At 40.5% G+C, this 17,319-nt stretch overlaps 1 protein-coding gene and 1 long non-coding RNA gene across 2 annotated transcripts; one reads left to right on the top strand and one right to left on the bottom strand.

Annotated features, from left to right (window-relative positions):
- Positions 1 to 522: 522 nt before the first annotated feature.
- Positions 523 to 7,454, bottom strand: DUSP19 (dual specificity phosphatase 19). Its single transcript, XM_064718761.1, has 4 exons — positions 7,139 to 7,454; positions 7,004 to 7,050; positions 5,567 to 5,719; positions 523 to 1,684 (listed from the first exon to the last, which is right to left on the bottom strand). The coding sequence occupies exons 1-4, from the start codon at positions 7,356 to 7,358 to the stop codon at positions 1,463 to 1,465; spliced, it is 642 nt and encodes a 213-aa protein (XP_064574831.1). The 5' UTR covers positions 7,359 to 7,454; the 3' UTR covers positions 523 to 1,462.
- A 4,699-nt stretch (positions 7,455 to 12,153) lies between these two features.
- Positions 12,154 to 14,798, top strand: LOC135450427 (uncharacterized). The gene is made up of 2 exons (XR_010441069.1): positions 12,154 to 12,363; positions 14,431 to 14,798. It is a non-coding gene; the product is annotated as an uncharacterized LOC135450427 (long non-coding RNA).
- Positions 14,799 to 17,319: the final 2,521 nt, after the last annotated feature.

Here is a 17,319-nt window from a genome sequence, read left to right as displayed (position 1 = left end):
TCAGTCAGTGCCAGGCTGCCGGCGGCCGCCGGGACAAGGCAGTGAGCTGCTCCCCCGCCGACACGGGGGTCGGTGACCACGGACAGCGATGGTTGCCTGATCCCCGCATTAACGTTTAGCATAGAATCATGGAATGGCTTGGCTTCCAAGGGATCTTAAAGCTCATCCAGCTCCACCCGCTGCCGTGGGCAGAAACACCTTCCACTATCCCGGTGAGCCCTGTCCAACCTGGCCTTGGGCACTTCCAGGGATGGGGCGGCCACAGCTTCTCTGGGCAGCCTGTGCCAGGTCTCCCCACCCTCGGGGTAAATAATCCAATCTCAACCTACTCCCTCTCTTTGAATCCATTCCCCCTTGTCCTGTCACTACAACTGCTCCTATAAATTCCTGTTCTTGAGCAATTCATGCTGAGAACAAGAGAGGTCTTGGTTCAAACACAACAATGTCCTACAGTTAAACTACTGGTACCAGGACAGAACACCAATCTTGAAACCAAAAATTTAAAATCACTTTAGCACACAATTTATCCAAACACAGTGATCTCTTTATTTTGTTGCATATTAATATATCAAATCATTAAGAGCTGGCATGAAGGCCACAAAATACTATTAAAATCTTGTCAATATTTTTTAAAAGCATATTAAGACAGTAATTTCAGCCTGGGATCTCTCAGGAAGACAAAATCACACATCCTGTGATCTGTTCTTTACATATGATGTGGAATGGAGTGAGGGGACAGCACCAGATGTAAGAAAAGCCAGTAGCATGAGCAGAGACAAATCATTATTAACATTTTTTGTATCTCTACTGAAAGGATGTACAGGAAAGAAAACCCTGCTAGGTCCAAGCCTGGACTCATCATGTTAGTGCACTTCAAATCACTACTAGATGAGAAACAATAAAAATATACAAAGCATTAAAGCACCCTATGCATTTTGAGCATCCTCAAAAGACCATAGTTTTAATTAAAAAAGAATAATGGCTGGCTGGCCCACAAAATTCAGTAATATCATCTATAGTTGCAATATAATTTTAAAATCCAATCAGGGTACTTCATTTTATGAACATTGTATTACCTTGATTTTACAACCAACTAGGAATGCACGGATTTGGAAAGAAAGCAACTTACCTCAGTTATTTTACTTCCTTTCTCTATTACCTGCATTTTCTGATGGTTCAGTAAGCAAACCATCATTCTATTGTTTTCTAATATTTCAAGGAAAACTGAACTGTATCTTTTTATTAGTGCTCTTGTTGTAGGCAAAACTTCTCTGAAGTCACTACAACACCATTTGGCCTTTTGATGACATGTTGGAAAAAACAGAGTCAAAGGAGGGTAAGAAAAAAAATATATAAAGACTTGAAAATGCACATGTGAAAGGGGATTTCAAAATGATATTAAAATACATCCAATATCTCTTCCTGTATAGTCAATACACATCATTTCACTTCTCCCTTTGGATCAGTCATGATTGTTTATGCTTCCATTTGTCTTTAAAATCTGTTCTTGGTACTTGTGGAGCTGCTCCATGAAGCCAGGGTTTGGACAAGCTGCAGGCCTCGCATTTTTCACCAAGGAAAAGGCTCTGGCAAAGCTCAGTCTTTCTGAATTCATGAGAAAACCAATGACTACAGCTGCTGCACGGGAGACTCCTGCATTACAGTGAACCAGCACCACTCCATCCTCCAGGAAAGAAATTAAATGTAAGTTATTAACATAAGGATATTCATTAGGTAGATTACAGGTGGAAGAAACTTTACATAAAATTCTTGTAAGACTTATTGAAAGCTGCTTGCTGAGCTTAAAGCAAATATTTACACATATAAGTAAGTCCAAACAAAAATATAAGCATGATATAAGCATGAAATTAAGTATTTTTCTACCCAAAAGTGCTTTATTATTACCAAACTTGTCAAACTTAATTCAAACCACAGTACTAAAACACATCCTCTGTGTTTCTTCCTGAGGCCTTTACAGCAGCCTGTTAATGTAAAAACCAAATCACAGATAGACACCTGGGATACTGAAGTATCTGATCTAATTGAGTGCCAGTTTTGAAATAGATTTTATTTGCAATATGGAAAGGAACTTGACAGTATCTTGTTAAAGGTTAAAAACACAGCAAGGCAGCAAAGAGCTGGGCACAGAGGCAGATTTTAGAACATCTTGTAATCCCAGTTGCATGTTCCTTGTGCTCTCTGCAGGGAGGACTCTGGGTAACAGGGATCATGCACAGGAACAGAAAAATTAGAAAAGACATCGTGTGATTTCTAACAGATCTCTCCCTTCCCACCACACCACTGGTACAACTCAGGCCCCTTAACTGGGAACTAGGGTGCAAAATCCAAAACTACTCAACCTCAAATAAACTCACAAATGCTTTTTCTGAGGTTTGAATTCAGGCTTATCCTGAATCATATATAAAATTAATGGGTTTTATCCTTCTTAAACATTTCCCTCACAACCTTTGAGACACCTGAATGGCTCTTTTTAGATTTTGTTGAGAAATAACAAGCCCAAATTAACACAAAGACTACTAGGCAATCTAGCAAGCCTTAAGCAAGGCCTAGGCTTTGTGATATTGTCTTGTTTGTGAGTCACACTATGACCTGAAAAAGCCCCTCTGACACAAAAAGAAACCTCCAAACCCTCAATACTTCCATATTCTGAATGACAATACTCAAACATGGCATGATGTGCTCAGATACTTGAGCTCAACAAAATTATTCTAGTTTTAAACAGCCTGTTCTGTCTACCCTTAACAGATACAAGTTACTTAATGGCAATTTTACCCAGAGACAAAAAGGTCTTGTAAGCACCAGGGTTGCTTTCCAGGAACTTAATAGTTTAGGTTTCAGATTTGGGAGCTACAATTATCTGGTATTTTAACAGACACACAGACCAGAAAATGGTTTCTGCTCCAAAAATCTTCCAGTTTAAATAACAAGACAAAGAGGTATGAAATGGAATATTATGATCCTTGTTGGAGAAATTCCAAGCTGAGACTAGAAGAATGAGACACAACATTATGACAGAGCTAGGAACAGTCTAAGCTCCTGCATCCCAGCACAGCAAATAATAACAGCCTTCCTTACAATGGAAATCACATCTCCTGTGCACTGCCTGCTGGAAATTGCTCTCTTGATTTTTTTTCTTTTCCTTTGTACAGTTTATTCTTTACTTCCCTCTTTCACATTTAAGTCTGATGTGTCTTTTTAAGTAACTGGTTTGTTTTACGCTGCCAAAAATTATTTAATGATACTCACTAATCCTGAAAATTATTGAACATGAAGGAATCTGGGCCATAATATGAAACCAACTTTAATACTGACAATATTTATATTTCCTTCCTAAACTCCATTGTTTACAGTTCATACAAAAATGAATTTGCTTGTCATTCTTAACTAATTTTGTATTAGCTGTAAATACAGAATAAAATTGAGGAACAGATGGCAAACAGGAAATTCATCTCTATTTACCAAGAACTCCTTGCTTTGATGCTGATGCTCTGAAATGGTCTGTGGACTTGCAAGAATCAAGTAAGATTCAAGACCAGGTTGGGTTTTTTAAAATCTTTATGGAGAGAGAAACAAAATCACCTTCCACCAGCAGAAAAGGTGATCATACAATGGTTCTACACAGTGAGCAAAAAGCCTCATCAAGGGAAGAAATTGGAAAGAAGCATAAAGATTTCAGTGCAGTTGAAGGCTAATGAAATTACTTTCAGATCCATCTTACTTTGCAGTGAACTGAGGTGTTTTCCTTAGGAAAGATAGGGGGAGCAATAAGGAGTGATGTTCATGAATAAGCAAAGATTTTCTCTTTGGAAACACAAGATTTCAAAAGTTTTATTATCAGATATTAAAGATATAACAAAAGGATCCCTCATCCACAGTATTATGACTTGACATGGGTCACTGAACATGTAATGGAAAATATACCTGCCAAGTTGGAGCCTAGAAGAAAAGTTGAGCTCTGATCAGTATCAGAATTTGTGCCATGGTGTCTAGAGACTTGAGCCATTACAGTTTTAGAAAAGTGAATCCTATTACAAGTAGCCAGCTGGCAATGAACAGTGCAGCCTTCACTTGCATCCTCAAACTCACATGCTCTCATACTTCGTTCATGGACTTAACCATGTTCTAGAAATAGTTTCTCATATATCATGTTCTCTCACAGTAAACATCTCTTCCTCCCCCATTTTAGGAGATGAAACAGGAGTGTCTCTGTGGTTACTTAAGCAGAAGAACACTTCATGACATAATTTATCAGAAGCTCTTTTGACACTATTTTGACAAAGCAACTAAAGTAATTTAAACCACCTAGAGATCTGCCTTTGTATACCACTACCATGTGCTTTTTGAATTGATCCTGGAGAACTATTCCACCAATTACCTTCTCTTTCATCCACCTCTTTCATCAGAAAACTACTAATGTTGTAAAAGTTTTCCTGTAAACTCCTTACCTACAAAGCAGTAACTGAGATACAAACACCAGAGGCAGAAAGCAAAATTGTGCAGTAGTGAATGGCAACTCTCATTTAGAAATGAACTGGAAACTGTAATTAGAAACCTTGAAAAGGTCATTTAGTGATAATACGTTATCACGTAGCTTGTAAATTATAAATGAGAGAAGGAAAGAACACTGAGACACAAAGAAAACTGGGGCAAGATCATCTTTTATCCCAATCTACATATACAATGAACCTGATAGATATGATAGAAAAACACCCAATAATGTTTGGTTGTTGAGTTAGAGTTTAGATACCAAAACAATGGTTGTTGTGAATTACACACTAAGCCTGAATTGAACAGCTCTGAGTTGGGCTACAGATAACTCTGCAAGCAGCCCCACAAGGGTTTTTCAGGTTTTTTTCTACATCACATCCTTTCAGGATTTTGTGAGCAGTTAAATCACTTTTGGTTCCAAGATTACTAACACATTCTGATATTCTTGGTATGTATGTGGATTCACAGCATCTTCTTGGAGCAACCTGGTGTCCCTGCCCATGGCAGGGGGTTGGAACTAGATAATCTTTAAGGGCCCTTCCACCCCAAACCCTTCAGGGATTCTATAATGAAAAGCACAAGGATGGTGAGCAGCTGATGATAAACCACACAGAACTGTAAAAGCTCTGTTTCTTGCTCCTAATCCAGGCTGGTTTCTAATCCAAAACAGCATTCCCAATGGAGAAATAAATTTTCTTAATTTCCTTCCTTTAGGGATAGTGACTTGGATTTAGGATGCAGTTGTGTAATCTCAAATTAAGCCCTGGTCCAACTGTTTTAAAGATGCATTTCTCTAAAATGCAAGACTGTCATTCTGAAAAAGCAGTGCTGGAGGGGATGAAGATTAACAGCAGTGCTATGCTTCTAGGAATGCTTAGAAATTACTTGGAATTTCTATCTAAAACTTAAAAAGACATTTAAAAATTTAAAAATACTTTAAAACTATTCATTTGGTACCATATTTTCTTTTAACAAAAGAAGGTGCTTTAGTTCTTACATAGTGTTATAAATAATCTACACAGGATAACTACTAACATAAATTATTAATAAACCATACCTGGATCCTGGCTTTCTCAATAAACTCAAAACATTCAGGGAAATAGGAGGTAATATCAGTTTCTGGGAGGTCCAGAATGGAAATGGTCTTGTATATAAAGTCATCAAGAAAGGCATTTTGGACTCCATATGCCACATTTAAAACGTGAGTGACCTAGGTCAAAAAAAAAAAAAGAAAAAAAGAGAAAAAGGCATTTTCTGAAGATAGCAAGCAAAACAAGCAGTAACAAAAGTGCATTAATCTTTAGGCATACACAGACTCTACCTTACACTGATGCAAAGTTCAGTTTTACATACATATGTTGTCTGTGGTATGCTTTTCTCCAAGCAAATTTTGAAGTGTGCTAATATATACTGTGATAAATCTCAGGGTTTTTCTGAGAGGGAATGAAAAGATCAGTGCTCAAACACAGACTAAAAAATGGATTTTCAACAGAAAAGGGAGTTCTCATCACATGGTTGGAAGAGAAAGCAGTAGGAATGAAAGCACAGAGCACCCAGCAATTACCCAAATTTCAAGCCTGCTCTAACCCATCATCTTAACGTTCCTTCTGGTTAGTGAGCAGAAACATTTGGTGAAGCAGGAGGATTCAGAGTAAACTACACCTGTTCTTGGCAGGCGACACCACCTCTGGCCTCCTGCCATCTCTGCTCTGTCCAGCCTATAACCAGGTTGTGGATTATTTAAGGTTACAGTAAAATGACATTTAGATGGCACCAGATGCCAACCTGGTGCATGCCCTGTTCTGCACAACCACCACTGTCCAAAGGCCTTATCAGCCCATTACTGCAACAGAGAAGAGTAAAAAGACAAAATTGTGGGACAGACTTAGAGAAGCTGTTTTGTTTTTCTAGTTTCATCAATCCACGTAAGGCAACGGGGAATGGTGCTGCTTAGTGTCTGAAATGAAATATCAATGGCAGTGTAGGAATCTGTTCCATTAAACAGCTCTAAACAATCATCACTCTTGCAGGGAAGCAAGCTTCTTTTCAGTGGCACCTAGCAACAGGATGCTAAGCAATTGCCATGAACCAAAACGTAACAAGTTCCACCTCAGCATGAGCAAGGATTTCTTTAGATTGAGGGTGGCCAAGCACTGGAACAGGTGCCCAGGAAGGTCACAGGGTCTCCCTGTCTGGAGATATTCCAAAGCCACCTGGACACGTCCCTGTGCCACGTGCTCGGGGTGACCCTGCCTTGGCAGGGGGTTTGCACTAGAGAATCTCCAGAAGTGCCTTGGAAGATTCTGGGATGCTCTGAAAGCATTTCAGCTTCTCGTGAAGCCAACAGAAACCCATCCACCTGCTAACGGAGCAGCCTCTTGAAAATACAAGCAGAATACATTTTTCCTGAGGTTCGCTAGAGGATATTCCAGAATTTTTAATGTACAGGAGAAACGCGCTGCGCGCATGATGCGAGATGCCCACGAAACGCTACCTTGTGCTTCCTCATCGTCTCCAGGTCGTGAGCAGCATCCTGCGACCCTGCGGAGAGAGACAGAGCGTGCCCGTGTCTGCACCGAGCCCCGGCCCGCCCGGCTGGAGCATCGCTCCCCTGTCCCAGCGCACTCACCCAGCAGCAGCCAGGGCTTCACCACGCCGACCTGCAGGTCAGCGCTCAGGTCCTGCACGAAGCCGCCGCCGGGCGCCGCCTCCTCCTCCTCCTCCATGTGCAGGCAGGCGCCGCGCCACGTCTCGACGATCCTGCGGCCGGTCAGCGTGGTGACGCGGGTGCGCTGCTTGCGCAGGTTGGCCCTGGAGAAGCTGCGGATCTCCTGGGCGAGGGAGTGCATGGCGCGACTGCCGGCAGTGCCGTGCCGTGCCGTGCCGCGCCGTGCCGTGCCGTGCCGTGCAGCGCCGGCCGCCCGTGACGCGGCCCCGGGGGCGGTACCGCGGTGCCTCGGGTGCCACGGCCCCCCCGGGCCGTCCTGGCGTAACTGAAGGAGCCTTTAAATAGAAAAGGCGTCTTTGCAGGCCATGCAGCAGCGCCTGTCTGGCTCTAAGAGAGACCTGCTTGTCGGGAAGTGTGGGAAAAGATTGGAAAAACCTAAATGGAAAATATTAGAGTTAAATATATATGTTGGGTTTATTTTTTCCAAAAAGGTAAAATGAAGGAAAGGGAGAAAAGGTGAGGTTGCTTCTCCCTTATTCCCAAACTAAATGCCCATGTTTTCATGTATTCTCTTCAGTGTACCATTTGCAGTGTTCCACAGCTGGTACACAGTCAGAGAATCACAGCCTGGTTTGGGTTGGAAGAGACCTTAAAGACCATCTCATTCCAAGCCCCCTGATATGTGCATGGACACCTTGCATTAGACCAGGTTGTTCCAAGCCCCATCTTGGCTTTCAGCGCTTCCAGAGATGGGGAATCCACAGCTTCTCTGGGCAACCTGTTCCAGTGCCTCACCACCTCCACAGTAAAGAATTTCTTCCAGATATCTATTTCCCCTCTTTCATTTTGAACCTCTTCTTTCTTGTCCTATCACTGAGGCTCCTGATGAAGAATCCTCTTTCTTGTAGGTCCCTTCAGACAATGGAAGCCTACGTAAGTGTGTGAAACATTTGTTTGCAACATGAGATGGTAACACTCTTAACTTAAATTCTGCCAGAAGTGCTTTTCAGTTTGCTAACAATCCTCTGTGCTGGCTTATAGAATAAGAAGATACTACTATGATACTTCTCCTCTTGTGTTATTCCTCAAACTTATGCTGGAGAGATCTGATGACTCTGAGAAGATCCTCCTGATAGTCCCCCAGAATGCAGCACAGACCAAAGGCAGCCACGTAAAGAGGTCTACAAATGCCTTGGCAGTTCAAGAAGCAGAGAATGCTGTTAGGAACTGCAAGAGCTTGAGTTATTTCTGGGAATGCCAGAGGCAGTTTTCTAACAGGAATGAGATGTAAAATCGAGGTAATCTAAAAAAGGTAGAATACCCCACACACCACCTGCAGCTGATGGGGTGGTAGGAGTGTGGACAGCAGCACTGCAGCTGAGCCAGCCAAGGTGTGCCCTCTTTCTGTTAAGTTCTCTTAGGCCTCGGTTTGGTTTGGGTTGTGTCTGGTGGAAATTAAGAGCATAAACAGGGATTGATTTCTGGCAATAAAGGGATCTTATTCAGAGGTAAAGGGAGGTCTTTGAGTCTTTGTTCCCCATGGCTAGAAGTGGACTGGGCTTCATAGCAGTTACCTTAAAACAATAATGATGCAGAAGTTGATTAATTTGTTCTTTGTTAAAGCCTTATCAGTTATTTTGATGAAGTTGACCACAAAGGAAGCGATGGAGAGCTTTAGGTCTGTGGCCCAGACCAGCAATTACATAAAATTTCATGGCTGTTTTCAAGCTGTATTGGCTCCCTGTAGCTGCCTCTGTGAAAGACAAGCTCTTAGGGTATCTTGCAAGAATGCCGAGCGCCTTGAAAGTGTTAAAAGCATCATGCCTAGGCATACTTGGGCAAGAACAAGAAGCATTATAACAAATGTAGAAGCTAGATGAGACTTGGCAAGAAATAGAGAACAAAACTTGCAAAAAATGAAGGACAAACCTTGCCAAAACTTTGCAAACAAGTTTCAAGCAAGTTTTTCCAGTGAGGAAATCAATAGAACAGCTAACAGATTGCACATGCCTAAAGGAGAAAGGTGAAAAGGGCACGGTGATGAAGACATCCAGCCTTCATCAGGAGACCCCCGAAGAAGACACAGAGCCTTCCTCAGTGCCACCATCGGGATTCACTGTGCCTCGCATATGCTAATGATAGTGATGAGTTTTAGGAAATAATTTTCATAACTGTGGAAAATGGATTGATAGAAAATTCTCAAAACCTAACAGAAAGCTCACACAGTGTGCATCTCTATGCAAACCTTGAGATAAGAAATGCTGACTTAGAAATGCCATGGAATGGGACAGACATTGTTAAGAGAGAAATAGAACTAGAAACAAGTTTCAAAGAGGGGGCTTAAAAATAAGACTAGATAGTTTGGAGAAATAGAACTATCAAAAATGCATTTTAGTGAGACCCACATGGGGTAATTTAAGGTTATTAACTATTAAGGCATTTACAACATAGTGTAGCAAAAGCTGATAGACCAAGAAACGCTTGTAGTGTATTGTAATTAAGAAATATTGTGATTAAGACTAGTTTTTCCTTAGAAAACCCTTTTCTAAGGAAAACTATGAATGTAGCCATATATTGTGATTTGCTGTGTGCCCAGGTGTGCACTGTTAGGAGCAGTGATCTCCACCACCCAGTGCACTGAATAGAACAAATACTAATTTCTTGGACTTTGTCTCAGAAGTGTCTCTTGGCCCAGTTTGGGGGGATTCAGTCTCATATCAGGAGATTTGCAAGCCTTACAAAAATTTGCTTGCAGACAAGCCCCAGCATCCTCCCCTTAGAATAACCATGTGCTTTGTTCCAGCTTCTGGTCCATATGAGTATGGGGTGTGCTGTGTAAGCTTTTGCAAGACTAAGACAAATCTGTAAGACACTTGCAATTAAACTTAATAATACAGCTAGGTATTGTTCCTTGGTCTCAAAGGAGGAAGATGCAATAGGTGTGGATGCAGAAAGGAAGCTGACTCCACAGTAATAAATTCATTTTCTTCTAGGGATGTTGATCCTTGTTATAGCTGCCTTAAACACCAGGGGTCCCTACTGGACAAAAAAATCTGTGCTGCTCTTTTCTCCCTGAAATCTAAACACACTGCAGATGTTTATATGCAGAATTATTATCTTTATATATATATATCTATATATCTTATTTAGTGTGTCCATTTGTGTCATAAGCATTAGATCTAGCTTGAATATTCATAGACACTATTTCTTATAAAGCAGGCATTTCCATGATGATGTCAAGTTGTTAATACTGCTCATTACAGGGTGGAAGAGAAGATAATTGTGAATTAGAGATTTAAACTGGGATTTCAGCTCACAGATGATTTCCTGTATTTGTCTTGCATGCTTTGCTGAGAGTAGAAGGCTTTAAAGGTGTGGCAGGAGCTGGATGTTTTCTCTACTTCCTTGGCTGAAAGTATTTATGGTATTTCTGGATCTTCAGGTTTTGAATACATATCAATGCAAATGCAGTGAAGTAATTTTTAATGTTATGATTCTTCTGTTTTGTCTCTCAAGAAATTCAGCAGAACCTGTTCTATGGGTATACAGTAAGAAATGTGTACTGTAATTACTAATTATTGCACAAAGCAGCTTGTACATATTCAAAGAGCTTATAAGGCAGTACATCACTGTATCTATTTCCTTCCACTATGATTTTTGTCTAGGTACTGCCTGTACTTATTGATGCAAAAGAGCTGGCTCCCATCTGAAAAGTGATAACCAGACATTCCAGATAGCTGACTTTGAGAAACCAGCCTTGCTCTCTGAAAGATGCATATATTAGAGGGTTGAGCTAGATTGTAAAATGCACTGAAAATTGGTAGTTGATTCTTAGGTTGGTAATTTAACTGAAGTGGAGAACTGAAGCTTAATTAATGCGCTAATTACATCACATTTCAAACTGCATTTACCAGATGACTTTGAGGAGTAAGAGAAATGGGGGAGAAAATCAAAGTATTGTGAGCTAATATCTAACTCTGATAATGCCTCTGCTTCAAGCTCTATGTTCTGTGGTTGAAAATAACAGAGAAGTTGGAAATAACTCTGTGCACCAGTTGGTGACTGGATGACTGTGAATCATGAATGTAGTGTGGTGATGAGAAATGCAAGTGTGACAGTGAAATGCATGAGGAGGTATTTAAAACAGAGAGGGGGAAATAATAATGCCATTGTGTGAAGTTCTACTAAGCCTTTTTGGAAGTGCATTTTGCTATTTGGGGACAATGGGATTCGGGAGAGTTGATCTCATACTTGACACAAGTGCAGAGAATAGTTTAAAGCTTAAATGGCACTGCATATGTCAGATTCTTATCAAAGCACTCTGTGCTACATGAGCCCCTTGGAACAGGCAGCTCCTGTCCATGCTGACTTGGGAGGGAGCAGTGTCCTGCAGGGGGACTATTTCACCACCATTTGTGCCAAAACACACTTAAACCCTTCTGAGTGTATGTAATGCTTCATGCATTACAGGATGCTGTCTCCTACACAGCCTGGAGACCCTCAGCTGGAGGAGAATCTTGGTTTCAGCTTTGCAAAGCTGTCAAGACATGATGCCTACTCCTGTAGGCACAGTTTGTGGTGATTGGGAGTGGGGCTGTGGCTGAGCCTCATCCCCAATTGGTTACAGCTGTGAGAAGCAGGTGAGCAGCATTGAAGGCAATGAGACACAGGGCACTGACCAACCACCAAAGGGAGCAGAGGGCACACAGGTGCAGGGCATCAACAGGAGGGGATAAAGGCTGGGCTGAAGAGCAAGGGCAGATGCTTCCAGCCTGCTGAAGGGGTAAGGTGTTTTTCTTTATGGGCTGAAGCTTTCTGAAATTGTGTGATGTTACTGTGTGTCTAGTGGCTGCCTCAGCTGCTGCATGTGCTGTGGCATTTACTGTACAAACTCCTGGTGCTTTTCCCTTTCTGAAGCAGTTAGAAGTCACAAGCTCAGAGTAATTCACACCCTGAGCAATAAGGCAAGATACTCCAGCCATCCTGCCATGGACTATGACTTGCTCCCATTTCCCTTCACTGGCATATATTTCTGTGTCATGCCATTACCTTCATGTGGAGAGGTTTTGGCTGAAAGACAACTACTCCTTTCTTCTCATCAGTTTGTTTTTCCTCCTTTAGACTTGCTAGTGTCTGGTGGGGGAGGAATATTCTGGAAGAAAAATAGAGTCTCAGCAATGCTGATGGTGAGTGATTGGTTCTCTTTTCCAGCCTGCTTGTGTACCTGTGTCCCACATCCTGAATGAGGATGCAGATATTAATTCCTTTGCTCTCATATTCAATAACATCCCAGGAAAATCTATCATAAGTGGAATCCTGACTGGAAAGTGAGACTTTAAAAAGCTAGCGAAGTTCAGACAAAATCTTGGAATGCTATTTTGTGAAGAAGAATGAATTTCCAGCAAGGCCTCTTCAAGAACTTAATGTAGTGAAGTGTGTTGAGTCCACAAAGATTCACAGTTTTGTGTACTAAGCTCATTGCTGAGATCAACTGTGAAGGCCTAAGGAATTTTCAGTTTGCCAATTATTGTGGGTTTTGAGGGATTTTCCTAGGATGGCAGGATTAAGGGGTGAAGGCAGGGGCACATTAGGTGAATAGCATTTTAAATGCGTTGCTGTAGTAGTTGGACTAAATGGGAAGCAGGACCATGCTGAAGGCTGTGTACAGCAAGCTAACAGGTCATTCCTGCCCAAAGTGCTGCAGTTACACACATGCTGTGACCTGGTTGTTAGTGAGCCAAGCTTTGCTGGAGGGTGTCAGTTTGCTCTGAATTTCTGCATCTGCCAGTTTGTAACACGTTGGAAGTGCTAGACCCTATTGGCCAAATGAAGTGCAGTTACTTGTGTGTGGGAATAGGGTGAAGCCAGAGGTGCTGGGAGTCATCTGTACATATTTTGTTGCCTTGTTTCTTCAGAACTGTGCTGCTGCAGAGGGCTTTCCACTGTAAGGGGAAGTATATATCCTAAGCACACATTTGCATAGAATTTCTTCCTGTATTCCTTTGGCATACAAATCAAAGCATCCATTCAAGCCATGCTGCATCCTTCTTGACCAGCTTTATCTATGCAGTGTGTTAGGTAAGAACAGAGGATGCATGATGGTCAAGCCCAGAAACAGAGCCAGTTCCTCAGCTCTTTGGAGTTTGGGGGACTGAGTTAGTGATCTAACTCTGATAAGGTGTAATATGGAAGCCCAGTCCAGACTGCTAAAGACGGCAAACAGAGGACAAATGGTTGCTCCTAATAATATTATTAAGTCTGTGAACCTTTTTCAAACTCTGCCTTTTATCCCTGGCCTGAAGGGTAGGCAGCTGCTCCTTGTTTAATATTTTATTTCAAGCAGCATAATTTGCTGGTGTCTCTAAAGCTATGCTGAGCCAGTGGTGTTTCCACTGGCATATCTTGTTAAATTGCTGCAGGGAAATCTCCTCAGAAGTGAAGTCATGCCCAAGGCCAAAGGCATGGCCCTACAAACACCAGGGCATTCCTCTCTGCTCTCACTGCACTTTGTGAGCAATCCATATAAATGAGCAGACAGGCTCACTGATCTAAAGCTGTGTGCTTTTATAGTGTGTCAGGGATTGTGCTTAATGAAGAGCACTGAGGAACAGGGACTGAAATATTTAGTAGCCAAAGGCACTACCCCTGGGGACTGGTATGAGGAAGATCTGGCAGTACTTGTGTCTGTGTTACATAAGTAGGATTTGAATTTCTCTCCCATTTGTGCCCAGGTTTCTGTTCTCCAGGACTTGCTTCTCTGCAGTCATGTGGTAGCAAAAGTAGACAAAGATATACACACACATATATATGTTGTTCATGTAGCTTGGTGTAAAACCAAGTATGTCAGCTCAGTAGGAGTTAGGCAAAGTTAATCAGGGAAAGGAGCAATATCAAGAGACTATAAGAACTTTTTAACAAAAATGCATGTGTATGAGACATGCAATTCTATTCAGACTGGCTGCTCTGCTGAGGAGTGATGAGTAACTATGCAGTTAGCATAGACCATCAGTCACCAAAGGCAGTTTTTCTCCTCCACTTGTGTGTTATTTCCTTTTAAGTATGCCTTCACTTCAGGAAAACCAACCTGAGAGAAGTTAACCTTTCAGTAAAACCTGAAAAAAGCCTTTAAGGGTCAGGATTCTCAAAAATAAATAAGAAAATCTGAGCTCCTCTTTGAGAGATGTTAATGTGAGTTTCTGTAATGCTTTCAAGTTCATTGAAACCTGACTTGTGGTTTTCTCTCTTTATTTTAGGTGGCAGATGTGAAGTAAAAGGTTATGATTTTTCAGTGGTTATTACGACTGCTCCTAATTTGTTGGGGTTTTTTTTTTGGTCAGAATAATCAAATATCCATTTTGTACCTCAGCTTTTAACAGTCTACTGCAAAAATGCAGTTGATGTGTCTCACAGCTTTTTCTCTACAGGTTTGTTTCAGTGGTCATTCAGGAGAGCTACTTTAAAAAAAAGCACAAAAATTTCTCTGCAAATGCCAAGCCTACAGCCTCAAAAATTAAAATCAAAAAATGTAAAAGTCAAATTTTATTTCAGAGTTTTTGTAGCATCTTATGTATAGTTTTTGTTAATGTGTCAGTTCCACATGTGTAATAAAATGTTAATGTTACCATTTGTGCCAGGAAGCATTGCAAGGGGTTTTTTTTGTTTCACAGAGTCCAGGAACGAAACAATTATAAATTCTAGTCAGGATCATAAAACAGCAAATAGAGTAGGAAAATTGTTTTATAGATTAGTGTAGGTAGGCTTGTGAGTAGTACCTGCTTTTACTGCTCATCATGAAGAGATGCCTTCTGTAAGTAGGGTAAAGATGAAGTGGAACATGATGAACACAGAATCCCACATTCTGAAAAAAAATACTGGAAAATGCTGTTCCTCTTCATGCTCTTTTTTTGCCTTACCCATTGCCTTGTACTTGATATTTGTGTGCTGGAAGCAGTTCCCTAAAGGAAGGGAAGGAAAATTATGCTGTCCAAGCCCTGTCTCTTTTTATGTCTTTAGTTTGACTCAACCAGCCCAGAGCTGCCTAATAACTTCAATTCCACTCACAAGGAGAGACCAAACTTTCCTTATTCTCTCAAAATATAGAGGCTGGATGTGACCTTTGTTATTCCTTTGAATTCCTGTGTACAAGGCACAGTTAAGCTAAGTGAGCCTTTGCTGCAGGACCCTAGAAATTTGCAGAGCTTCAGATTTCTGACACATTCATAAAAGAGAAAGTAGATAACAGGTATTAAATGCAAGACCATGTCCCTGAGCTGCAGCTGTTGGGGTGTGAGTGTGCACTCTGCAGAAGCAGTGAGATGTGCTCATCCTCATGTTCTTCCTCAGCACTCCATTCTTTGGCCAGAGGATGGAGAGAGACAGGATACTGGACTTGATGGCTTTTAATCTGCCCAGGTTCTTAGGTTTTTATTTTCCTTCTGGTCAAGTGAATAATAAAAATTAGTAAGATCAGCCTGATGAAGTTAAAAAATTCCATACGATATTTCATTTACATCAAGCCCTGCCTCCAGAGGCTACATCTGTGAAGTGGGAGAGAATGCAAATTGCAGGTCACAGAGTAAAGTGAACTTGTAAATAATGTGGATGGGAAAGAACTATGTTATCCAGGTTTGTAATGAGGTATTATATGTGTCAGCAAAGAAAATGGGACTTTTGGGATTTTTTTTTTTTTTTTGCTGTGAGGACTGAGATGCATCAACATTTAAAGGATAGCTGAAATTATTTGAAAACCAGGGCTTCAAAAAGTAGAGAGACTTCTCTAGAAAAAGAGGTGGCATCCTGGAATATACCCACATAGGCACGCTCAGAAAAAAACTTTTTTTTTAATGGTATACTCCAGAGTCAAAGAACGACCCAGATTGACCTAGACTGTCTCTTCAATGTGTTTAATTCTTTTTTTCTTCAATAACAAGGCAGACCGAAAGCTTAGGGGATTCTTTAATCATATTTTCTCTTTGCTTCTGTACATTTTTTACTGAAATACCCATTCTGCTTGAACTCAAAAGCTGTTCCTAAGCTTTTAGTGCTCCTTTATCACTACTTTTAAAGTAGCCAAAAGTTTCCATTCTGATTGCCTATTAAAGTAATTGATTAATTATTTTACATGAAATTAATTTCTATATGTGGACCATAAATGAGGTTCAGGATGATGCAGCCACGTTTTCTAATTTACTTTAGGAAAAAAACTTGTATATCATTTAAACTAATGGTTGAAAACTAGATTTGAATGTCATTATTAATAGATTTGATGTAATTAATTTACTATCTTTCTAACATCTTAATTAGGAAGATTTCTTTCCTTTGTCTTGTAAAAACAAGTCCTTTCTTCCTTTTCCATTCCACATTCTTAAACACAATTTCAAAATCACCTAAAGCTCACTGAAGAACAGCTCTCAAGTGTTGAAGATTTCCATTTCATTTCCATTCAAGTTTGACTGACAGGATGAATGTCCTACCAAAAAGGCCATCTAGTGTTTGGAGTACCAGGCAATGACTCTTTGTGACCAGCACTGAGTGTTCTTGGCTTCGTCTTAATATTAAAACTTCACAATTTTTTATAAGATGTAATGGCTGTTTTCTGTCCAACTCTAAACAATGAGCTTCGTTAATTGAAGCAGATAAAATCTCTGATGCTACTTTGCTAATGGCATTCCTTGTTAATTCCTTGTTAATTCAGCAAGATAAACAAGAGACTACTTTTGACACGAACACTATGAAGGGAAAAGATTTTTCTGGATTAGGCATGATTATTTTGTTGTGAGTAACACTTGCCTAATCATTAACAATTTTGTTATCAAGGTCAAAAAATGTCACAGGGAAAACAAAACAAACCTGGAAGATTTTTATATATAAAATATACAATGAGTTATGTCTATAAGCCAAACTTTTTTCAACTATGTTAAAAGGTATTGATGCTATGTGAACATCCTTAAAAAAATTAAAAATAGCTAAACATTACAACAACAACTTCAACAACCCCAGCAAACCCCTAAACATTTTATCACTAAAAAAATGTATGTGGAAAGTTGTAAATGCAGTAGAACTAATCTGTGTAAGGAAATCTGCTGGTAATGATTGATATAGGTCTTCTGATAAATGGTTTTGTTACCTGTTAGAAATCCTAA

The sequence above is a fragment of the Zonotrichia leucophrys genome, chromosome 7, assembly GCF_028769735.1.
Source record: "Zonotrichia leucophrys gambelii isolate GWCS_2022_RI chromosome 7, RI_Zleu_2.0, whole genome shotgun sequence".
NCBI lineage: Eukaryota > Metazoa > Chordata > Aves > Passeriformes > Passerellidae > Zonotrichia > Zonotrichia leucophrys.
This window is presented reverse-complemented; position numbering and strand designations above follow the sequence as displayed.